Genomic DNA, 26181 nt, shown 5'->3' with positions numbered 1-26181 from the left:
TATTTACACAATTTGAAACTGTTCGGTTGCCAACACTGTTCCGTGATTTGACAACCGGACGAAAGTGACGTGACGTGGAAAACAACATTAAATTATTTGATAATTTTAATATTGTACGATGAGTTCCTTTAGAAGAGACAAAAAGGAGGACGAAGATGGTTAATAAACAGTTAAAAACAACAATACAAATGATCAGATTTGTAATTTTTAGGGAGTAATCTGTTCGGGAATCTGGAAAAGACAACCATATTACAGGAGGCTAGAAAATTCAACGATACCACAGTAAATCCACGAAAATGCACCCCAATTTTAACGAAATTGCTGTTTCTGTTGTATCAAGTAAGTTGAGTGAACAAAAGGATATGGAAACATCATAATGTTGATTGTAAATTGGGACAAACATGATTTGCTGATGCAGCCAGTCGAAGATAGTTATACAAGATTTATATTTATATTTTAGCTACTACAAGTTTTAACAAAATATATCAATAATATAAATAACACAATTGTTATTATATTTTTGTTTATTATATTAAGGGGTACACCTAGTGTGAAATTTAGAAAAATTGAAAATGTTGCATATCTTGATAATCTATACCTTTAAAAATAACATACTAAAATTTCAAATGAAAATCTCAATCTGTTTTTGAGTTACAACCCTTTAAAAAGTGATTGTGATTACTATGAGGTCTACCAGTATTATTGTTAAGGCTGAAATAATAATAATATCTTGTTTGATTCATTTTTTTATGCAATTAGTTATTTTGGTGATTTCATTTTATCTTTAAAGTCGTTTTTCTCAAAACTACAATTTTCACATTTGCTGCAGTTGTATCTTAAAGACAAATCATCCAATCACTTAAATTTGTTTTTCTGCTTCTCGATTGCTTAAAAATTAAATTCCCAAAAATCACTTTTTAGGCAATCAATTAAAGGGTGTGCCCCTTAACACATTTTATTCAATTAAATGGTCTAAAAATTACAATAAATATATTTGTGTAGGGCGAGCAATTGACGGTCAAAGAGGCGACGGACGTTTTCTTCGCAATGACCAAATTGTTCCAGTCGAAAGATGTGGTGTTACGTCGTATGGTCTATCTGGGTATCAAAGAGCTGAGCTCGATCGCCGACGACGTGATCATTGTCACCTCCAGTCTCACAAAAGACATGACTGGCAAAGAGGATATTTATCGTCCGGCCGCAATCCGTGCACTTTGTTCAATCACCGACGCGACTATGTTGCAGGCGATTGAACGCTACATGAAACAAGCCATCGTGGACAGAAATTCAGCTGTAAGTTCCGCAGCACTCGTCAGTTCTTTGCATCTTACGAAACTGGCACCAGACGTGGTGAAACGTTGGGTAAACGAGGCCCAGGAAGCAGTCAACAGTGACAAGTATATTTAATAAATAACTTAAGATTGTTGGGTTATTAATGGTCGTGTATATTTCTAGCATAATGGTACAATATCACGCGTTGGGTTTGTTGTATCACATCAGAAAGACCGATCGTTTGGCCGTTACTAAGCTGGTTGCAAAACTCACCAGAATGTCCCTCAAGTCGCCATATGCAGTTTGTATGTTGGTAAGTATAAACTTGAAAAAGTCAATTATGTACTGACACTAATTATAATCGTTTGCAGATTCGTATAACAGCAAAACTATTCGAGGAAGAAGAAACTGGCAACGAGTCGCCCATGTTTGAGTTCATAGAGTCGTGCTTGCGCCACAAATCGGAGATGGTCGTTTACGAGGCGGCCCACGCAATCGTTAACCTGAAACGAACAACCAGCAGGGAACTGGCGCCTGCCATCAGCGTCCTCCAGTTGTTCTGCGGGTCCCCTAAACCGACATTGAGATTCGCGGCGGTTCGTACTTTAAACCAGGTCGCAATTTCGCATCCCGCCGCAGTTACCGCCTGCAATTTGGACTTGGAAAATCTGATAACCGACTCCAACAGGTCCATCGCCACCCTCGCCATCACCACTTTATTAAAAACGGGTGCCGAATCCTCGGTTGATAGATTGATGAAGCAAATAGCGACGTTCGTGTCGGAAATCAGCGACGAATTCAAGGTTGTGGTGGTGCAAGCCATCCGCGCCCTCGCTCTGAAGTTCCCCCGCAAGCACAGCGTGCTGATGAACTTCCTCTCCGGTATGTTGAGGGAAGAAGGTGGACTGGAGTACAAGGCTTCGATCGCTGACACCATCATCACGATCATCGAGGACAATCCGGACGCCAAAGAGACCGGACTTGCTCACTTGTGCGAGTTCATTGAGGATTGCGAACACGTATCGTTGGCCGTCAGGATTTTGCACTTATTGGGTAAAGAAGGACCTAAGACCAAACAACCATCTAGATACATCAGATTCATATACAACAGAGTTATTTTGGAGTGTCCATCGATTAGGGCGGCTGCTGTTTCGGCCATGGCGCAGTTCGGCGCCTCTTGTCCCGATTTGTTGGAGAACATTCAAGTTTTGCTTGCCAGATGTCAGATGGACTCTGATGATGAGGTTAGAGATCGCGCCACCTACTACAGTAACATTTTGAACAAGCAGGACAAGAGTTTGTACAGCAACTACGTTCTGGATACTCTTCAGGTCAGTGTTGGGTTAATCACAATGAAAGAACAATTTATAACATTAAATTACTATTAACAGGTATCGATTCCGTCTCTTGAACGTTACTTAAGGGATTATACGCAAGGTTCAACTGAACAACCATTTGATATTAGATCAGTACCACTTGCAGCCGTTCCAACAACCGAAGAAACCGACAACAACAAGCACAAATCCGAAGGCATGCTTATCAGTACTGGACCAACAAAGCCTGTGCAGTCTTCTCGTCAAGTCAACTACTACGAAAAGTACTAAAGAACATTTATCAAATGTACAAAACGTCTAAATATTGTTTTTCCAGGATTACTTCTTTGCCAGGCATCATTGAGTTGGGTCCTTTATTCAAAACTTCCGAAGTTGTTGAACTCACAGAATCTGAAACTGAATATTTCGTGCGTTGCCTGAAACACTGCTTCTCCCGTCACGTCGTTTTGCAGTTCGATTGTCTCAACACGCTTAGCGATCAACTATTGGAGCAGGTGCGCATCCAAGTTGATCCAAGTGAGGGTTACAGGGTCGTACAAGAGTTCCCATGCGCCAAATTACCGTACAACGAAACCGGTACTGCTTACGTTGTTGTGGAGTTCCCTGAGGATGATCTGGTGGGCTCCGTCGGCACTTTTGGTGCTGTTATGAAGTTTATTGTTAAGGATTGTGATCCTGCCACTGGTCTTCCTGACACTGATGAAGGTAAACGATCTATTTTTTTTGTACACTGTTTTCAATGATATTTTGCAGGGTATGATGATGAGTACATGCTGGAGGACTTGGAAATAACTCTGGGAGACCAAATTCAGAAGGTAAACAAGGCAAATTGGCAGGTATCTTGGGAAGAAGCCGAGAAATCGTACGAAGAACGGGAGGACACCTATTCCCTTAGTACTTTCAATAGTCTGGAAGAAGCGGTGAAGAACATTGTGCAGTATTTGGGACTACAACCATGCGAAAGAAGCGACAAAGTACAAGAGGGCAAAACTACACATACATTGTTGTTGTCTGGTGTTTACAGAGGGGGTCATGAAGTGCTGGTTAGAGCGAAACTGGCATTATCTGATGGTGTGACTATGCAGCTCACCGTTAGGTCACCCGAAGGCGACGTGGCAGATTTAATAACGTCTACTGTGGGTTAATTTTATAGTTTATTGTATATTATATCATATTAATTTTGTGTATTACTCCAATTATTACTATTAATATATAAGTTTTTAACGTTATTATGTGTTTATCTGTCAAAATAAACAGTTGCTATGTTTGAAATTTTTGGCAATTCTAGTGAGCTAAATATCAGTTTAATGTCATCACTCAATTTTACATTCCTTAACACCAAACAATGTCATCACAAAACCGTCCGGCCAGAAGAAAAAAGGTGTCCAAATTCAACGCAGTAAATAATAATATACAAAATCCGAAAAAATTCTTAACAGACGTGGAAACGGACACGGACGAGTCCCAGTTTCCAGAAAAATACTACAAATGTACCATAAATCCATTAAAAACAAAAAATGCGTTGGTGGGCGACTTGCTGGCGAATTTGAGCGTTTCTTTAGCGGCTAAGGAGAAATTACTGCATGCGAATGCCGAACTCCGAGAGACTGTAAGCAAGTTGAAGAAGGAAAATGCTAACTTAGTGAAAGTTATAAAAGAAAACAAAGAAATGTATGACGACAGCATTAAGAACCTTCAAATGGAGGTGGCAAACAATGAGAGGTCTATTATAGACAGGAGCAAGTATATTCTTGTCAGACAGAAACGGTACGTCGACAACGTCATTGCTAAGCTGAATTATGAGAATAAAGTATTGAAGAGAAATATCAATAACATGGAAACTCAATTCACGCAAAAGCTTAAGGAAGTCGAGGACAAATTAAAGGAATAAACAAACTAAAAGTATGTTATAAAATTAGTGGGAATGATAAAAAATGAAATAAATTTGCAGTTACATAAAAATATAAATCTTTTATTTATTGGCTTAAAAACTACACTAATTATTAAATTAAACTAAATATTGTCCATCTTGGGCCTTAGCAATTTCATCTTTAAACTGCGAAATCGTTTCTTTCGCCAGTTTTAATTTATTTTTCAGTACTGCAATCTCTAATCTGATTTTTTGTTTGGCTTCCACTATACTTTTTTGAGTCTTCTCTTTCTTCTCTTCAACTGTGAAGTTTTATATATATAAATCACAATGAGGCACAATAGTTAAATACTTACAATTTGTGTTGTGTTCCCATCTTCCCATTGTTAATTGTTTAGAACTGGTTAATAAATGGTGCATCAATTGTGTAGGGTCTTGAAAGACGATTTCATCATAACTTTCTGATACTAAGCCTTTACCATTTTCCATTCCTATGTCCCTTGTGCCTCCAGAATGAAACAGTTTGAGTATATGATACATTGTAGCCTAAAAAATACATTTTTTCATATTTAACAACAATTTTTTATAAATAAATATATTACAGGTCGTTCATTAGGGTCGTGGAAATGTATTTTAATAACGATTTCAAATTCGCCCCAGCCAGTTTCACTAATTTCATAAGGCGGCTTAACCACTATCCTGTTCTGGTTGGCATAACTTTCATGCAGTTTAAAATGGACTTTCTTTACATAATTTGACATGTCCTCATTTATGTAGGGCTTTACGTAAACTGTCCATTGATGTGTGTGGCCGTCTTCCTCCCGTTTTTTGCCGAAATAACGGGCTACGTTACCGTAAACAATGGGCTTTACTATGCATACGCCCTGTGGATATAATAAATTACGATTAAGTTGTGAAAGAAATGTGATCTATGGGTGGTACCTTGATTCTACCGCCGGAATCCGGTCCAAAATCTGTAGGTAAACTCATAGTTTTCACAAATTATTGTGAATTTCGGTGTTATCGCTTAAGTCACAAAACTTTGAGGTTATATTGTTGACAAACTTCATAATCGCCAACTCATGGATATAAAATCCGTAAAATACATTTTTAAAGATAAGACACAGAATTGTTTCTAATTTTGTGTAAAAATGCAGATGAACAAAAATATATTTATATTAATCCATGATATTTAAATAAGTTATTTTATTATTTATTACGTAATGGTGGATTTATATTTTAAATTTCCCCCTTTGCTTTGTACCTGTTATTGGCCAAAAATTCTATTAAACGATTGGCGGCCAGATTGAGGTTAGGCGAAAGTGCGGTGGGAAATGTGTGAGACCGCCAAAACACTATTTTATATATTTTAGTTCAATTTAGTTCATCAAACATCTCAATTCCTAACATTAAAAAAATGAACGAAATAATAGAACAGGTTTCATTAACTTTGGGCGGTCTCGCCTGTGCGGTTTTAGTTAGTTTGTTAGTGGTAAATGCATATTTAATTATGAGGTAAATTTCTTGTAATTTATTGTTGTAAATATTTTTAAACAATGTTTTCTAGAAATGGGCTGTATGTAAAAGTGAACTGTTGGTTTTGCAACCAGTGGACTAAAGTTCCTTACACAAACCGCAACAGCTTTTATTGTCCCTCATGTACTCAATACAATGGCTTTGACAGTGATGGAGACTATAATAAAGAAATTCCTGAAATGCATCAAGTTGAGCATGTTAACCAGAGTTATATTAATTCCATAAGCTCGAATGGATTGTGCAATTATTGCAATAACAATCAGCAACTAAAAATTATTCAGCTAAGAAAATTTGTTCCCATTAATGAGAGCAACTATGACCAGGAAGTTGAACATTTTCAGTAAGTATATACTATTTATTAGTAATCTGGATTGATAATAATAATTACATTTTAGGAAACAATTGGACAATGCATATAAACTATGCAAAAAGTGTGACAAAGTTCTAAAGAGCACAATCAAAAAACAAAACATGTGGTTGTTTGGAAATAGATTAAAGCACTTAAGAAACAAAGGATTGTCTTATCTGGATTTAAACTCATCAACAGGCAATTTGACAAAACAAGATAAACAGAACTTCTTCTTGAAGTTTGCCAGATTCACACTAAATGTGTTCTCACTATTGATATTTACAAATTCTGTGTTTGTTAAAGCTGAATTTGTACCTAAGGACTACAAAAACATGATCCCACAAGTACTTTTACCGTACACAGTAATTTTGACTGATTTTTATAAACTTACTATACAAACTGCCAAACAAGCAATAAACAATGATGATCTGTTTACAATGCCACAAGATGTTGTCATATTTAGAGTCAATAATTTGAAGCCTATTGCCAGTATCGGGTTTATACTTGACCTGCTGATATTCAATTGGGAGAATTATAGCAAAATTCATAAAATTAATAATTTAATTAGTTGGGTTGTCTTAGTGTTATCTGCATGGATTAACACCAAGGAGTACTATGTTTATATAAATATCCTACAGGTAAGTTTATTACTAGTACAATTGAACAGATAACAAATTTTATTTTTCAGACTTGCTGTTCCTTATATCAAGTCATTTCGTCGCTTGCTGCAAACGAAATTAGAAAACCGATATTCCAAAGACTGAGAAGAAAGTCTGAGACTGAGTCAGACATTTCTGATAGTGAATATGAAGACATAGACGACGAAAAACTCAACGATTCGACCAAAACTTCGTCGTCAATCTCATCAGATGTTAAATCGAACTGTACTTACTGTTCAAAGTCTTCTCCTAAAACCGTATACCACGATAGTTTATATCAGACCACGCCGCCTCTTAATACTAGTAAAATTTACGAAATGTCCCCGCAAAGTGTCAAAAAAGTAGAGCCGGATCTACATAAATCTCTGGAGAATCTGAGCCTGGGCAAAATCGATTTGAAAGCCGTAAGACCTTCGTCGCCGTTATCGGCGGAATCAGTACGGTCCGACAGACCTCTATTGTCACCATCCAAACTGCAAAACTCGTGGGTGGCCGGCGGCTTTTGGTATAACAGCGACAACCCGTTCAGCCACTTCAGCCGTTCATCCAGCCAAAGTTCCGGCTACATGTCGCAAACCAACGACATAAACACGTTCAGAACTTATCCGGAAATCGACAAAATGTCCGTGTACTCATCGCACACCCACGACAACCCGTTGAAAACCGCGTCCGATCAGTTTTCCGTGTTTTCGGAACCCGCGTACCACTTCAAACCGATAAGTGCCCCCACTTTCGGTTCGGTGCATTCCAGATCGCCAGTTTTGGAACACGCCAACCGTGGCACGTTCTACCCCGTTCTGAACTCCGAGAACATGTTGGAATTGGGCAGTCGCAGTTACGGTAGCCCTCAGGCGGGCGTGAGCAAATTGTTTAAAAATTTATCCCCGAAAAACAACTGCAGCTCATTCGCAAGACCAAGTTGAACTGATAAAACTCAGGGAATTAATCATTAATCAAGATTAAACTATCTATAGTCAAATTAACGATACCGAGTACAACTGATGATTCGAATTTTTTGCGCTTTTGCGTCCGTTTTTGGGTCAGTTATAATCGGTACTTTTGTTGTTAACTTAGTTTTAAGGAGAATGTAATTTTGTATTGGGTTTGTGAACTCTCTGGAAGAGTGTTTTGATTATTACTCGAATGGTGTATCTATGCAAGGCTTGTTTATAATATGAAAACATTGTTTTGTGATATTTTAATCTCTAGTAATTTTTATTTTTTATGTAGTTTTATTAATATTGTTGTGATAAATCATATTATAAAAAAGTTGCGCTCGAAAATCTTTATTTTTTTAGTTGTAATTATTTTTTATTGAATTAATATAGCTTGTTCTTGTGATTGTATAACAATTATTAAGTAAGGCCACACTAAAATTGTATTATAAAACAAGGAATGTAATTACTTTTATTAGTATTGTTGTGATAAGTCATATTATAAAAAATTTGCGCTCGAGTATCTATACTTTTAGTAGTAATTATTTTTTATTGAATTAATGAAGCTTGTTTCTGTGATTGTAAACAATTATAAAGTAAGGCTGCACTAAAAATGTATTGTAAAACAAGGAATGTAATTGTTAGTATATAGTGCAACGTCAGAGAAAACAAAATCACTGCCACAAGAAACTGTTTACCTCATAAGCACTTATTATAGAATTAAGATTCTTAATGTATCTGATAACAACAATAAAAACAATTAATTGTATACGGTAATTTAATTTTCGACTTTTATGTCTTCCCAAGTTATCGGGTTCCTTGGTTTCGCTTTGCCTTGGGAAATCGCGATCACGTCCTTCCTTAAAGCATGTGCACTGAAAAATAGTGACTAAGCACACATTAAATCATTAAAAATGGGATTGAAGTACTCCTGGTAGTATTTCACTTCGTACGCATCGTAAAGTTCGCGGTACTCCGTCGAGTTCAAAAATCTGGGCACTTCGCCCTCACGTTCCCAATATTTTTTGTAGGCCTCTGTGAGGCCGTAACTGGTCAAATTTCCCTAAGAAATTTGTTTGGGACTATTGATCGGAGGTTTTATTTGAATACTTACGTAAGTCTTTAAATATTCTTGTGACGGGATGTGGTGCATGGCTCTGAATCGTAACGTCCTGGGAATGTAACTTTTGTACATTTTAGGGAAATGATTGAATGTTAGGTCGTAGGTGGTGGTATAGTTTTGGTAGTAGTTGGGGGATTTCTCGTACTTCGTGAGTGACGACACGAATTCGTTACCCTATAATGCACAATTACACAATCAAATTTGTTGTTTGTTTTGTCTTTCACCTGTGACTTAAGCTTTTCGTCCCAAACAAAGTCCTGGTAACCTTCGGTTAACGGTTTAGGACAAAAGTCCTTCTTGAATGTTGTGGTGTACATGTCCCCAACATCCCGTCTCTTTTGGTATCTGGCACGACTATTCTCCCAATCGCCAACCAGAGTTTTGTCCGAATAACACCCCCCCTAGTTAACAAATTGCTGGAAATATTCTTAAAAACGTCAATTTTAACTTACAGTGCACGGACATTTCGTCGTCATACTTTAAAAAGCTTACAATCAGAAATGAAAACTGGTTTAATGGTTTGTGACAAATTTGACAACAAAAATGTCATACGAAAATTAACAATAAATGGATAATTGTTTTAACAATTTTAATTTATTTAACAAGGTTACTTTATATCAAAAAGTGAAATATACTACAACAATAACAAATCCTTTTATTGTTTTATTTATTTTTAACAAATTATTCAAATAGTATTTTATATAATAATAGTCTATATGTTAGTATACAGTGTGGCACAACCACACGACTGGATTAAGCACCCCCGAAATGGGTATAAACAAAAATAAGTATACTGTTGTTTATAATTCTGTGGAAAAATTAAAAATCATCTTTTTATAATTTTTTTTTTAAATTTAGTAGTCTGTCCAAATAACTGTCAATAGTACAAATTATCATATATGTATGTATTTTCATATTAAACAATTAAAAAATAAGTTTGTTAAAATATGACAAAAAATATAAAATTTATGAGGATGTTCCGCTTTCAAATGGGCCATACCGTATATGAATTTTTGCTAACGTTCTACAAGAAAGCTCATGCCACGATAGAAAAATTGTAGGTTTTAGAAACTGAAGACCTCAATTTTGACCTCATCTTCAGAACTGGTTATTACGTTAAAAATTAAAAAATGAGGAAATAATAGTCACATGGAAAAACATCTACACTATACGGTGGATTTGAGTCTGTAATGCTGGTCCTGTATTATTATGAAGGAGCACAACCTTTCTTCTATTGATCATAGAAGGTCACCTTTGAAAAAGTTTTTCATGAACTTCAATTTGCTTCCTCCTGGTAGATAGTCAAAATGTTGCAGTTCTACGTGCAGTCCGTAATACAGTCATTAAAACCTTTCTCGGGTTAAAACTTTTTTAAATAATGTTTATCAGCATCAAATCATTGCCCAACCGTTGGCGAGAATTGTCGTAATTGACCCATTTTACGTCGCATGTAACAATGCGATTAAATAAAAGGGTCATTTACTTTGCGTGAAAGGAGAAAATTGGCAACTATATAATTTTGTTATCTTCACTTAATTATGTGGATGCTATTTTGTCCAACTTTTTGATGGAATCATTGCATTAACCTTGTTTCTAATGATTGATTTCACACTGGAAATTTTTTCGTTGGTAAAGCTTTGTCCGAATTTGGACATATTCAATGTATTTATTGCAACTTTTAAACCGATGAAACCAAAATCATGCCACTTTTTAAACTCATAACGCAAACCTGAACAAATTGTGGCATTAAGAAAAAAAAGTTAAATATAATATAATAAAAAAATAAATAATATACCTAAAAGAGTATACGAAAACCTTGCAAATAATATATACAATTTCAAATATAATGATGGAAAAAAATGTGGAATATTTTTAAACTTTGGATTTTTATCCCTTGAAATTTTTCATATTTGTTGTAATCGGTCTTTTTACCGGATATATTTTTTGACTCCTGTCCTCTGACCTAAATATTGAGCACCTTTGGCAAGTATTAGACCGTCATATCCGTACAAAAAATAACAAAAGCAAACAAGACATTCCTTAAACCATACAGGAGTAGTGGATACAAATTCCTGTTGATACATTAGAATGATTGGTAGTTTCTATGCCCATAAGATGCCATCTGTGTTAAAAACAGAAGGTTACACTACAAAATATTGAAATTGTTTGAGTTATTGTTAATTTTTTATAAATATTAACAAAACATCCCATACTTTTTTCCACTTTAAATAAATGTTTTATAAAAAAAGGGTGACTATAAGGATCATTATAACTAATGGATCTTGCAGTAAATTAGGTTTGTTCAGATTTTCAACAAATTATGGAAAACATTAACATTTTATAAGTAAATACATTTTCCATACTTTTTTCCACCACTGTAAGTCATAAATAAAACAAAATCAAACTTGAGTTCTGTCCAAAATGTTGGAAATTTTGATTATGTATACTATTTAATAAAAAATTGGAAATACCAGTATGTATTCTAAAACATTAAATATCTGGTATTTTACGTTTCTTTTTTTGTTAATTTTAACTTACCTACATTATAATAATAAAGTATTAAGTAATTATTTAATAATTTATTAATAAAATACCCATTATTTATATGTTCAAATATTGCTAAACTGCGATGATTAATAATAGCATTTGTGCATAATTTTTGGTGATGAAACAGGTAAAAGATCATTTGGTAAGTCCCCGGTATAGAGATTGCGGATGCGCTCGTTTCATAAGCTGGCGCATGCGCGCGTCGCAATCTATCTGCTGTCAAATCAGCTGTTGTACACAACTTTGTCGTCAAATTGGACGTTTTTCAAAATGTTTTGCACGAACCACGCGCTCCGCAGCCTCAAACCCTCCAATGCTGAATGAAACTGCGCTCGAATCGCAATTAATAATTCACCGAACCCCGCACAAACAACCCGGGTTCCGGTTTTCCTAATTTTCGGTGTCCGTCCAGTGTGTTCATGTGCGCTTATCCAATTCCGTGAGGAACAACAAGAACAATTGTGTGTTTCGTGTGTGAAAAGCGACGGGACGTGACCGTGAATGTGGAAGGAGCGGGTGAAAAACACGTCGGAAATTGGAGGGTAGGCGACCGAAAGTCTGACGCCTGAATGTCTATTACCATAGCAACCCGTCTTTTCCGGGATGAAATGAGGCTGGGCACAGTGCAGTTTGGCGGAGCGAATGCCCCATCATGGACCGAACGGACGGGACTGATGTCTGCCAGTTCTTGAAGTGCAAGTCCAAAGACAAAGCCGGTTCGGTCGATGGAAATCCGGAGGACGAGGGTGCCGCGACAGAGCAAGTGACAAATGGGGGTGACGAGACGGGGCCGTGTGGCGACGTCGACGAAGAGTCGAATTATGTGGAGGTCGAAGATGCGACAGACGCTGGTGACGGTGATGATGAGTGTGTGGATATTGTTGGTGAGGTGAGGAAAGAGATTTTCGCCAAGGAGGACGACGACGGGCATTGGTTGCTTAGGTGGAATTTTCAGAAGCAGCACGAGGGTGATTTTATAGCGCTCTGCTATGAAGGTGAGTTATCGAATTTGGCGAATCGTTGGAGGATTAATAATGTTGGCACTTTCTCCACCGCCGCACTTTCTATTTCTTGTCAGATTTGAATACTAGTTAATGAATGCTGAACTTGGACCCTGGCCAAATAATCTCAATTTTCTAAATGTTTGGCACAATTTATGGTTGCTAAAGATTTAAGCATACCCAACAGATACAATTTCTTATTATTTCTTGTCTTTAAACAAGATTAATCTTTACATGTCCTTTATAATTATTTCTTTGACTTTAATTTGTTTGTCTGAGGCAGATATTTAATATTTTAAAGATTCACTGTAAATGTTTATTTTCTAATATTGTTTAAAAATTAAAATTTCTTTACTAAAATTTATTGCTGTCAAACATTTAGGTGATATTTTAATAAACTATACCCAGCGGCTGTAATTTCTTATTATTTCTAATCCTTAAATTCTACACAAAATTAATTTTTAAATGCTCTTTCTAATTATTTTCTTGACTGTTTGTTTTGCTTGGGGCAGATATTTAATATTTTAAAGATTCACTGTAAATGTTTGTTTTCTACTAAAATATATCATTATATAGTTTTTTCTTTTACCATTATTTTAATTTAATATTATTTAAAACTTAAAATTTACTACTGAAATTTATGACTACCAAAGATTTAAGGTGATATTTTAATAAATTATACCCAACAGTTATAATTACTTATTATCTCTTATATTTAAATTGTACACAAAATTAATTTTTAAACGCCCTTTATAATTATTTCTTTGACTTTATTGGATCTGCATGAGGTAGATATTTAATAATTTGAAGATTCACTGTAAATGTTTTTTAATAAAATTTATCATTATATATTTTTTCTTTTATCATTATCTAATATTGTTTAAAACTTAAAATTTACTTACTGCAATTTATGACTGCCAAAGATCTAATATGATATTGTAATAAATTATATCCAACAGTTGTAATTTCTTATTATTTCTTATCCGTAAATTGTACACAAAATTAATTTTTAAATGCCCTTTCTAATTATTTTCGTGACTTTATTTGTTCTGCCTGGGACAGATATTTAATATTTTAAAGATACACTGTAAATGTTTGTTTTCTACTAAAATATATCATATATATTTTTTTCTTTTATCATTATTTTAATTTAATATTGTTTAAAACTTAAAATTTACTACTGAAGTTTATGACTACCAAAGATTTAAGATGATATTTTAATAAATTATATCCAACAGTTGAAATTACTTATTATCTCTTGTCTTTAAATTCTACACAAAATTAATTTTTAAATGCCCTTTATAATTATTTCTTTGACTTTATTGGGTCTGCCTGAGGTAGATATTTAATATTTTGAAGATTCTCTGTAAAAGTTTTCTAATAAAATGTGTCATTATATATTTTTTTCTTTTATCATTGTCTAATATTGTTTAAAACTTAAAATTTACTTACTGAAATTTATGACTGCCAAAGATTTAATATGAAATTTTAATAAATTATACTCAACAGTTGTAATTTCTTATTATTTCTTATCCTTAAATTGTACACAAAATTAATTTTTAAATGCCCTTTCTGATTATTTCCTTGACTTTATTTGTTCTGCCTGGGGCAGATATTTAATATTTTAAAGATTCACTATAAATGTTTGTTTTCTACAAAAATGTATCATTATATATTTTATCTTTTATCATTATTTTAATTTAATATTGTTTTAAACTTAAAATTTACTACTGAAATTTATGACTACCAAAGATTTAAGATGATATTTTAATAAATTATATCCAACAGTTGTAATTACTTATTATCTCTTGTACTTAAATTGTTCACAAAATTAATTTTTAAATGCCTTTTATAATTATTTCTCTGACTTTATTGGGTCTGCCTGAGGTAGATATTTAATATTTTGAAAATCCACTGTAAATGTTTTCTAATAAAATCATTATATATTTTTTCTTTTAACATTATCTAATATTGTTTAAAACTTAAAATTTACTTACTGAAATTTATGACAGCCAAAGATCTAATATGATATTTTAATAAATTATATATAAATTATTTCTTATCCTTAAATTGTACACAAAATTAATTTTTAAATGAAATGTTTATAATTATTTTCTGGACTTTATTTGGTCTGCCTGAAACAGATATTTAATATTTTAAAGATTCACTGTAAATGTTAATCATAGACATCATTATTTCTTAAAACTATTAATTTTGGCCCACTATTTTTTATTACTCTATAATTAATTCAGCAAATTAAATTCTGACCAATAGTGTTTTTTACTCCCATTCTAAATTTAGATTACATCTAAACAGATTAAATTATAATTTTAAAGTTGTAAGACTCAAAATATGGTAAACAAGTTGTATTTTCTGTGGCAGAAATACAAAAGCCATACCATAGAACACGGTCCAAGATTGGATGTTTGGAAACTGGTTTTATTTTGGGTGAAACGCCGACATAAAAAATGAAAACACGCTGGTCCTTGATTTAACATTGACGAGTGGACGTCGCAGCTAACAAACATAATTTATCCAATAATGGCGTTTTCTCGACCGGCACACTTTGTTATTTTTTTTTTATGTTCATCTAATTTATCATCAGCGGGACACGCGGACGTCTCGTTTTCCCTCCGGCGTCGTTTTCGTCCCGCACGTCCGAACTATCGATTTTAATTTGTAAGTAAACAAGGCCTTATTAAGTGGCGTTTTTATTGTTGTGTTGCATTCACGTCTGGCGAAAACATCCGGGAAGACGGTCGTGACTGAAATTCGCGTTGCGACAATCGAATAATTATCTGACGCACAATTCACATGTTAATTAAATTTAAACGAAAAATTTACATGGGTTTAAACGTTCCGGGTATTTTTGTGGTGTTCCTGTTGTTGGAAATGATGAAAAGTTTGAGTCACGTACGCATACATTGTTTTATTAATGTAATTAGCTAATAAAGTTGCAGTTTAATCAGTTTTGCGCAGTTCCATCGACTTTTTTTTTACTAATTCAAGTTAAATATATAATTGAAGCACTATAAAAAAATAACACGGATAATGTAACTACAATTTGCATACAAATGACTTTTAATTAATTAATTTCTAATCTTTATAAAAACAGGATTTTATGATTGTTTATCACACATTAATTATGATTAAAAAATTAGCTTCGTAAAATGTTTTGTAAACTGCGAAACTATCATTCTAATAATACATTTAAACGTTTAATTCTGTTATTTAATATATTGAAATTAATAGGCAATTAATTAAATAATAAGAGCTATTTTAAGTTCAATTCTATACTTTATCTTACAAGAATTAATTGATAATTAATAATAAAATAACAGCTATTAAAAATATTTTGATTCATGAAATGTTTCATGAACTTATGATCTATCTGCCAAAGTATCCCTTCAATAATAAGTCCATTTTTATCTTTTAGTATAAAGGTATTAATTGCTAATTAATCTTAATTAAATCATTTTTTATTCTTTATTATAAAGGTATTCATTTAATAACATCTAATTCATACTGTGTTTTATAAATTTAAGATATATCTACCATAATATCCCTTCAATTGTAAGTACAATTCTATATTTTATTGTATAGGAATTAATCGATAATAAAAATATTTTGCCTCATGCAATGTTTCATGTATTTAATATATATTTGTCAATGTATCCCTTCAATATTAAGTCAAATTTTATTCTTTATTATAAAGGTATTCATTGCTTAATCATTTAATAACAGGTAATTCATACCATGTTTTATAAATTTAAGATATGTTTAACAAAATATCCCTTTAATTGTAAGTACAATTCTATATTTTATCGTACAGGGATTAATTGATATTTAATCATAAAATAAAAGCTATTAAAAATATTATGCCCCATGCTTTGTTTCATGAACTTAAGATCTATCTTCAATAATAAATCCATTTAATAACATTTAATTTTGATTCATATTATGTTTTAAAAATTTAAGTTATATGTACCAAAATATCCCTTTAATAGTAAATACAATTCTTTATTTATCGTAAAGGATGTAATCGATAATTAATCATAAAATAACAGCTATTAAAAATATTTTGCTTCATGCAATGTTTCATGAACTTAATATTTATTTGCCAATGTATCCCTTCAATTCTAAGTCATTTGTTACTCTTTATTGTAATTTTAAGTATAATTTCAATATTTTATTGTACAGGAATTAAACGATAATTAATCATAAAATAACAGCTACTAAAAATATTTTGTCCTATGCATTGTTTCATGAACTTAAGATCTATTTTGTAAAGTATCCCTTCAATAATAAGTCCATTTTTATTCCTTATTATAAAGGTATTAATTGCTAATTAATCATTTAATAACAGCTAATTAAATTTGCTTTTGCTTCATATTATGTTTTAAAAATTTAAGTTATATGTGCCAAAATATTCCTTCAATTTTAAGTTAAATTTTATATATTATCGTAAAGAAATTAATAGATATTAAAACATAAAATAACAGCTATTAAAAATTTATTACCTCATGTAATGTTTCATGAACTTAATATCTATGTCAATTTTTATTCTTTATTATAAAGGTATTCTTAATCATTTAATAACAGCTAATTCATACTGTTTTATAAATTTAAGATATATCTACCATAATATCCCTTCAGTTGTAAGTCCAATTCTATCTTTTATCGTCCAGGAATTAATTGATAATTAATCGTAAAATAAAAGCCATTAAAAATATTTTGCCTCATGCAATGTTTCATGAAATGTAACCCTTCAAAAATAAGTCCGTTTTTATTCTTTATTAAAAAAGTATTAATTGCTAATTAATCATTTAATAATCATTTGCTTTTGTTCCATACAGTGTTTTATAAAGATATATTTGCCAAAATATCCCTTCAATTATAAGATCCTAAGATATACTTTATCGTACAGGAATTAATTGATAATTAATCATAAAATAACCAACATTTAAAATTCCCTATTTCACACAATGTTTCAGGTATCCATTCATTAATAAGTCTAATTCTATTATTTATTATATGGGAATTAATTGGCAATTAATCACGTAATGGCAGCTATTTAAATTTTATTTCGCATCATGCTTTCTTTATAAATTTAAGATCATTTCAATTTTTTATTATATAAGATCTAACTGGTAATTAATCATAAACGAACATTTATTTATTTCGTTCCTTTAAACTATAAAGTCTGCTCTTCATTGCATAGTGATTATTGGTAATTAATCTCAATTTGCTTAACTAGTTAAAAAAACATTTCCTAGTATTCCAAAAAATTTGTTTATAGAGTATCGTGATTTATTTTTTATTACTACTAAGTTTACATTATTAATTCTGGACTCCATCACATTGAAAGTAGTTTCTGAAATTACAAATAACTGCCACAAACTGCGCAATTTCTATGAGCAAACAAATTCAATATTTACAATTAAATACGTAAACAATTCATCAGAATTTATCGATGCGCATTTTTACTAAAAAAAAAAATCAAACCGCGTGCAGATGTCAATTCTGGGAACGCCCCCACCTGATCGATACCGCAAAATTTACGATTATTAATGCGGCCCATCTCTTTGATGATCGGTCGTTTCGATACCGTGCCGGCGTTGTTAAAAAAATCCATCATCGTCACCCACGGGCCGAACGACAATAACGCTCGATAAATTTCACGAAAACGACAATAATGCAACGCCGTCGCGTCCGCCTAAATAAAGACATTGCAGCGATAAAAAACGAAAACGGAGGTGGAAGACGCGTCCTAATGTCAATTGCGTTGACCCCGGCGCAAATTGTCGCGTGGGCCGAAAGGGCGGATATGGGTCACGATATCCCGTTTCAGGTGATCCCTGAATGGGAAGATCGCTTCAATGGAACGATGTTTTTATACTCGGTGACAAAGATATTGCAATACGAAGAAGGTGGTGTAATTTCTGACACATCAAATAGTTTAGATTCTTTTAAATCAATTCACCTCAAATGTTTTCCATTGGATTGAGTTTTGTGCTGGCCAAGGGATGTTACGTACTCCTTGAGAAGCGAAGCATTCTTTAACAAACTTAGACGTGTGTTTCGGATCGTTGTCGTGCTGGAAGGTTCACCTTAAACTTATGTTACCTTCAGCAAATGGAAGCATATGATTTCACAGAATGTCACGATAAACAAAATGATCCATTATCACTTCTAACTTCACCATTGGGCCCATGCCAAACCCAGAAAAACATCTCTAAACCATAACGCCTCCTCCACCATGCTTCACAGTGTCTAGTGTACTTGGGATTATACCTTAATTGGTCCTCTCACCTACGAAATGCAACCATATTTGAATAATTGAAGCCGACTTTCATCGGAAAACAAAATTGTTTTCCATTGCCCATCTGTCCAGTTCACATATTCTCTTGTTAAAGAAGTTTCGCTGCTCTATAATTTGCAAGAAATGGAGGACTGGTTTTCTATCATAGAGACCAGCTCCTTTTAGTCTTCGTTTTATGATACTCACTAACGCACTGAGTTCGTTTTTTTTTTTATTTATGCGGGATGTGCTGATAAAAGTGTCGCGAACAACAAGCGTTTTTGTTTTCCTGTCCAAAACCCTGTTAGTCTTTCGTTTTCTACCATTTTTCGGAACTCCTTCCAGTATATTCCTCCTGTTAAAATTGGAAATTGTCTTCCAAATGATCGATTTGTTTAAATTTAAATCTACTGCAATTTTACTCTGCTTTTCACAATTCCGGAAGTTTTTTACAATTTGTTGTTTAATTTGTATCGATAAATAGAGACTTCTAGGCATTTTTAGCTTTAAGGTACGATGTCGAACATAAAAATAAATTATAAAATCAATTGTATCGAATGTAGGGTTTGGTTGCTTTGCTTATGAACCCTCCCCGAAATAAAATGTTGTATAAAAACTATGTAAATAAAAATATCTGTATATAAATTGAGGCACGAAATATTTAGGCACTTATTAATTATATAATTAATTTAAAGTAAAAAGAATTGTTCTTTTAATAAAATGATTATGTTTTTTAATTTGTTGCTCTATATGAGTGATAGTGTATGTTATAGCAAAGAGTAAACGTTTAAAATTTGAAAACAAAATATCAAAGATTTTACATTTTTTTAAATTATTTAGTTAATGTGATGTCTGTGGTGGTTATTTAAACACTCCCCAACAGGTCTGAGTATTGATTCAATGAGGTGGGCTATTTTCTCTTGAGGTATAATATCCCAAGCTACCTGTACTTCATGTCTTAGAACCTCCAAGGTCCGTGAGTGTTGAGGTATATTTCCTAGCATTCTACTCATCATATCCCAATCATATCCCAATCATATTCTGTGGATGAAAGTTTGGAGAATCTGGCTAGCCATGACATTAGTTTCACGTGGGTCTCTTCAAAAAAGTTTAAACTAACCCTGGCAACATGGGACAGAGCATTATATTGCTGAAATATTGGATCCCTGAGCCGATTTAGGTAAGGAATAACATACACATCCACTACTTCCTGAAAATAACGTTGTGCTGTCATGTTGCCTCTAATAAAGAGTAAAGTAACGCCCATTGTTCTGTGTACATATCGATCAAAGTCAGACTTTGATTGACGTGTTTCTCCCCAACGTCTTCTGACTCCTTTTCGCCCATCATGTCCACCCAAACAGAATCGGGATTCAACAGAGGAGACGACTGGATGTCATTCCACATTCCAATGTTGTCGTTCTCTACACCACTGTAGTCGTTGTCTTCGATGCTCAGCGGTCGGAGGTAGCAAAAGATGGAGCCGATAATTCTGCAGTCCAAATGACCTTATGCTGCGGTAAACCGTTCGGGCACTTACAACATGCCCTTGTTCTCTTAACCACTCATCAGCCAAAGATCTAGTTGTCGAAAATCGGTCTCAGAAGTCCATAAGTCTTAGACGTCGATCTTGAACTACATCTGTGCCCCTTCGACGTCCGGTACCTACTCTTCTCCAATTTTGGGCACTATCACACCACGCTTGATAACATCTCAATCGTAGTTGGATTTCTGTTAGTGCTATTACCGATTTGTCGAAATGAAAAATCCGCCTCCAGTAGACTAATAATTGGGCTTCTTTCAAATTCACTTTAGCTGGCGATCAATTTTACGTACCCACCCTCTAGGCATTTTAAAATTACCAAACATCGATATTAGATCCAACCAAATAGTTTAATTTGTTGTTTAATTTATATCGATAAATAGAGACTTTAAGGTACGATGCCGAACACAAAAATAAATTATAAAATCAATTGTATCGAATATAGGCTTTGGTTGCTTTACTTATGAATTCTGCCCGAAATAAAAGTTGTATAAAAACTATGTAAATAAAGATATCCGTATATAAATTGAGGTACGAAATGTTTAGACACTTACTAATTATACAATTAATTTAAATTAAAAATAATTGTTCTTTTAATAAAATGATTGTTTTTTAATTTGTTACTATACATATGAACGATAGTGAATGTTATAGCAAAGATTAAACGATTAAAATTTGAAAACAACATATTAAAGATTTTACATTTTTTAAAATTATTTAGTTAATGTGATTTTTTGTCGAGGTTATTTGAACACTGCCCAACAGGTCTTGGCATTGATTCAATGAGGTGAGCTATTTTCTCTTGAAGTATAATATCCCAAGCTACCTGTACTTCGTGTCTTAGAACCTTCAAGGTCCATGGGGGTTGGGGTAAATTTCCTAGCATTCTACTCATCATATCCCAATCATGTTCTATGGATGAAAAATTGGGGTATCTGGCTAGCCATGGCATTAGATTTACAAGGGTCTCTTCAAACAAGTTAAATTAACACTGGCAACATGGGACGGAGCCATTATATTGCTGAAATATTGGGTCCCTGGGTCGATTAAGGTGAGGAAAAACATACGCATCCACTACTTCCTGAAGATAACGTTGTGCTGTCATGTTGCCTCTAATAAAGAGTAAAGTAACGCCCATTGTTCGGTGTACATATCGCTCAACGTCAAACTTTGATTGACGTGTTTTCCCCGACGTCTTCTGACTCCTTTTCGCCCATCATATCCAGCCAAACAGAATCGGGATTCATCAGAGGAGACGACTGGATGCCATTCCATATTCCAATGTTGTCGTTCTCTACACCACTGTAGTCATTGCTTCGATGCTCAGTGATTAGAGGTAGCAAAAGATGGAGACTATAATTCTGCAGTCCAAATGACCTTATGCTGCGGTAAACCGTACGGGCACTTACAACATGCCCTTGTTCTCCTAACCACTCATCAGCCAAAGATCTAGTTGTCGAAAATCGGTCTCAGAAGTCCATAAGTCTTAGACGTCGATCTTGAACTACATCTGTGCCCCTTCGACGTCGGTACCTACTCTTCTCCAATTTTGGGCACTATCACACCACGCTTGATAACATCTCAACCGTAGTTGGATTTCTGTTAGTGCTATTATCGATTTGTCGAAATGAAAAATCCGCCTCCAGTAGACTAATAATTCGGTCTCTTTCAAATCCACACATTACCAAACATCGATATTAGTCCAACCAAATAGTTTAATTTTTTAAAATAACAAAAAAAAAAATAATAAAAAAATGTATTTGAAATGTAGTAAAAAAATAAGATTACATGAGAAAACCTGTACCAAACATTTCCAAATTTTATTCGGTTATTTATCCTTGTTATAACGTCTATGTTTTACCAAAACAATGTTAAATCTGAGCACCCCCTTCTCGGTGTTGCAATTTCTTTGTCAGTGAGCATATTTTGTGGATGACACCGGCCCGGATCGTACCCACACAGCACACACACCGGCAAATGTTTCGCACACATCGGGTACCGGTCGGTACTCTCGCGTCGTTGGAATTATTAATTCTTTGGAGCCCCCCGGGCGCACACTTTTACACTGCGGCAAGGTCGCGACCAACTGCGACCTGCGGATCTCTTCGCATCGCACGGGGCCACGTAGGGGTTGGCGCTCCGGGCATTTAGAGGGGTTTCCTGCACGTCGGTGTCGGTGGATCGGCGGTGCCGGACCGGAGGTGGTGTCGGTTTGGACGTCCGGCACGGTCCCGAACACCTGCTGAAATTTCACACTTTTACGACGGACGCCCGCGCAAAAAGAAACGGACGAAACAAATCCGTATCGTAAACGACACTGGCGTGGGCTTTTAATAACGCGCCCGACTATTATGGATGAAGATATGGACGACAGTTTTTGTACGCCAACAAACTCCTATTGTGTAAGAGGACTTGTGTGGAGCACGGTCTCCACAATTGGTTGGTTTTGGTTGTTTTGGATTGTTTCGGAGGAGATGGCACAAATAGGCAATAATGTCGCATTTCTAAAATTTCTATGGCTGCAAACCACTTTGTAACATATCTAGTTGTTTCAGAGATATCAACAAGAACTGACATTGGGTTGATTAAAAAAATATAACAGCTTATTCTTTAATTTTTTAACATTATGCGTTGTATAAGGATATATTTTCAGAAAAAACATTTTCCAAATTATGTCTTTTATAGGATGTTAAAATATCAATACGAAAGATTAACTTCTTCTGGTTTTAGTGATATTTAAGTAAATAATAGTCATTTATCATAATTAATGAATTATTAATGAAACATGGGGAGCATGACAAGTTTTTTTTTTCATGTAATGTTTAAATTATGTTGAAAAATTCCGTATTTAAAAAATATTTATTTGTATAATTTAAATTATAGATGTTTATTTCCAGTCAATTAAATCAAATTAAATGATTTAGTATGTCTTTAAAATGTAACAAAAAAAAATATTTCAAAAATATAGATTTTGTTATATCAGTATATAATAAAAATAGTATTATTTGATGAAAGATGATGAGTGATTTATGATATATGAGAGTATGACAATTTTTTTCTAAGTACAATAATTTTAAAGTTTTGTTTGAATATTTGCGTATTTAAAAATATAAATTTTATTATTATTTGCAGACATATGCGTTAAGTATATAATAAATAATAAAACTGAAGTTATTAGTTTTTTAATTATTATTCTTAAATAATTGAAAATGGCTTTAAAATATAATGACAAAACTAAGATATTCAAGAATACACATTTCATAGTACGTTGTAATATAAATATCAAAGATTTAATGCTTTTTCTGGTTTTGGTTATATTTAATGTTGTCATTTATAATATTTTATAACTGTGTTGGTGATATTTTATTTGGTCATTTATAACGAACGATGAATGTATTGTGAAATATAGAATGTGACAACATTTTCTTAAGCTTTGTTTAAATTATATATTTATACAGTTAAATTTATTTTTTAAGCATGTACATGTGTAGCATGTGTATATTTGATAGTACACTATCTAATAAATAATGATTATAATTAATTTTTTAATTATTATTAATTTAAATTTAATAATCAATATGAAATATATCATTATTTTTCTGATATTTAAAGATATCATTTTTAATAAATGCTTAATATTTAATGAAGTATATAATTTTATTTGTGGGTAATATTTAAATTTTGTAGAATATTTTAGTATTTAATTAAATAAATTTTTACCATATTAAAATATCAAAATGAAATATTTCAATCATACTTTTTCTGGTATTGATGATATTTAAGGTTGTCATTTTTAATAAATAATTAATATTTTATGAAATATAGAGAGCTTGATAATTTTATTTCTAAGTAATGTTTAAATTATATTGAATATTTTCGTATTTAATTAAATAAATTTAATTTTTACACATTCATTAATATTCCAGTATATAAAAAATAAAAGAACTCAAGTAACTAGTTTTTTAATTATTATTTTTATATTAAATAAATAGAATAATAAAATATAATGAAGAAAAATGTTTTTAAAAATGTATATTTTTAGCATTTTAAAATATGAATATGAAATATTTCGATATGATATTTAAGGTTGTCATTTTTAATAAATGATTAATATTTTATGAAATATAGAGAGCGGTATAATTTTATTTCTAAGTAATGTTTAAATTATGTCGAATATTGTCGTATTTAATTAAATAAATTTAATTATTAAAGTTTAAGTTATTAAAGTGAAACTATGTAATTTAATCAGTATGAATTTAATCGTACGGATTTTATCCTAAAGATCCTATGGAAAATGATCATATGGGTGTTGATCGTATGGATTTTGATCGTATGGAAAATGATCGTATGGATTTTGATCGTATGGAAAATAATGGTATGAATTTTAATCGCATGGAAAATGATCGTATGGATTTTGATCATATGGAAAATGATCGTACGGATTTTCATCATATGGAAAATGATCGTACGCATTTTAATTGTATGGAAAATGATCGTATGGAATTACGTTCACTACTTTAAAGTATGGCTCATTAGTATTTAATACTCATACGGGAAATTTTCTTCGAAACTAAATTGTTCGAGAGGACTGAAATTTCTTCCAATTTTGGTTTCAGAAGAAATTTATTTCACAATAATTTTCACATGAAATTTTTATAATTAAAAATTTTTTGGTTATAGAAGTGTAAACAGCTTATAAAAAATAAAAAAAAAAAACTCAAGTAATTAATATTTTAATTATTATTTTTATATCAAATAAACGAAATAATAGAATGTAATGAAGAAAAATGTTTTTAAAAATGTTTAGAATATTAAATATGGTTTAGATGATATTTAAGGTTGTCATTTTTAATAAATGATTAATATTTTATGAAGTATACAGAGCGTAATAATTTTATTTCTAAGTTATGTTTAAATTATGTCGAATATTTTCTTATTTAATTTAATAAATTTAATATTTAGACATTCATTTGTATCCTAATGTGTCAAGTGTATAATAAATAATAAACTCAAGTAATTAGTTTTTTAATTATTATATTTTTACATTAAATAAACGGAATAATTGAATGTAATGAAGAAAAATGTTTTTAAAAATGTATATTTTTTAGCATGTTAAAATATCAATTTGAAATATTTCCATCATGCCTTTTCTGGTATTAATGATATTTAAGGTTGTTAATTTTAATAAATTATTAATACTTTATGAAATATTAAAAACGTCATAATTTTATTTCTAAGTAATGTTTAAATTATATCGAATATTTTTGTATTTAATTAAATAAATTTAATTTATAGACATTCATTAGTATTTCAGTGTTTTAAGTATATAAAAAATAAAAAAAACTCAAGTAACTAGTTTTATAATTATTATTTTTATATTAAACAAACGGAATAATAGAATGTAATGATGAAAAATATTTTCAAAAATGTATATTTTTAGCATATTAATACAAGATTATGAAATATTTCGATCATGCTTTATTTGGTTTAGATGATATTTAAGGTTGTCATTTTTAATAAATTATTAATATTTTATGAAATATAGAGAGCGTCATAATTTTATTTCTAAGTAATGTATAAATTACATTGTGGTCAAATTTGTTATGTTAATAGTAAATATTAAAACTTAAGTAATTTTTAAACTATCTAACTTCGAATTTAATTAAATACACTCAACCTTTAATCAGTCATTTGTAGTTAAATTTTAAGTT

The 26181-nt window shown here is 32.2% G+C and overlaps 5 protein-coding genes across 6 annotated transcripts in view; 3 read left to right on the top strand and 2 right to left on the bottom strand.

The window, feature by feature from the left end:
* Positions 1 to 11: 11 nt before the first annotated feature.
* Positions 12 to 3835, top strand: LOC109601728 (coatomer subunit gamma). The gene is made up of 8 exons (XM_020018000.2): positions 12 to 158; positions 212 to 339; positions 1003 to 1397; positions 1456 to 1585; positions 1644 to 2603; positions 2664 to 2869; positions 2923 to 3311; positions 3360 to 3835. Exons 1-8 carry the CDS (start codon positions 119 to 121, stop codon positions 3749 to 3751), a joined length of 2640 nt encoding a protein of 879 aa, XP_019873559.1. The 5' UTR covers positions 12 to 118; the 3' UTR covers positions 3752 to 3835.
* Positions 3836 to 4562: 727 nt separating this feature from the next.
* LOC109601731 (YEATS domain-containing protein 4) lies at positions 4563 to 5541 on the bottom strand. The gene is made up of 4 exons (XM_020018003.2): positions 5419 to 5541; positions 5079 to 5360; positions 4833 to 5022; positions 4563 to 4778 (listed from the first exon to the last, which is right to left on the bottom strand). The coding sequence occupies exons 1-4, from the start codon at positions 5464 to 5466 to the stop codon at positions 4615 to 4617; spliced, it is 684 nt and encodes a 227-aa protein (XP_019873562.2). The 5' UTR covers positions 5467 to 5541; the 3' UTR covers positions 4563 to 4614.
* Positions 5542 to 5775: 234 nt separating this feature from the next.
* LOC109601724 (uncharacterized) lies at positions 5776 to 8724 on the top strand. Its single transcript, XM_020017995.2, has 4 exons — positions 5776 to 5991; positions 6044 to 6352; positions 6408 to 6999; positions 7050 to 8724. The coding sequence occupies exons 1-4, from the start codon at positions 5894 to 5896 to the stop codon at positions 7941 to 7943; spliced, it is 1893 nt and encodes a 630-aa protein (XP_019873554.2). The 5' UTR covers positions 5776 to 5893; the 3' UTR covers positions 7944 to 8724.
* Positions 8716 to 9656, bottom strand: LOC109601726 (uncharacterized). Its single transcript, XM_020017997.2, has 5 exons — positions 9531 to 9656; positions 9303 to 9479; positions 9070 to 9252; positions 8885 to 9018; positions 8716 to 8830 (listed from the first exon to the last, which is right to left on the bottom strand). The coding sequence occupies exons 1-5, from the start codon at positions 9552 to 9554 to the stop codon at positions 8734 to 8736; spliced, it is 615 nt and encodes a 204-aa protein (XP_019873556.1). The 5' UTR covers positions 9555 to 9656; the 3' UTR covers positions 8716 to 8733.
* Positions 9657 to 11800: 2144 nt separating this feature from the next.
* The window catches only part of LOC109601732 (E3 ubiquitin-protein ligase HECW2-like), a 121594-nt gene continuing 107213 nt past the window's right edge, over positions 11801 to 26181 (top strand). Inside the window, exon 1 of one of the 2 annotated variants that reach the window (XM_049967186.1) lies at positions 11801 to 12620. In XM_049967186.1, the coding sequence (XP_049823143.1) occupies positions 12278 to 12620 (343 nt within the window). In that variant the 5' untranslated portion in view covers positions 11801 to 12277. The remainder of the gene's footprint in view (positions 12621 to 26181) is intronic. The other variant, XM_049967187.1, reaches the window with a different exon arrangement.

Source organism: Aethina tumida, chromosome 5 (assembly GCF_024364675.1).
Source record: "Aethina tumida isolate Nest 87 chromosome 5, icAetTumi1.1, whole genome shotgun sequence".
Classification (NCBI taxonomy): domain Eukaryota; kingdom Metazoa; phylum Arthropoda; class Insecta; order Coleoptera; family Nitidulidae; genus Aethina; species Aethina tumida.
Note: the sequence above shows the minus strand (reverse complement) of the source record. Positions and strands in the feature narration are given on the sequence as shown.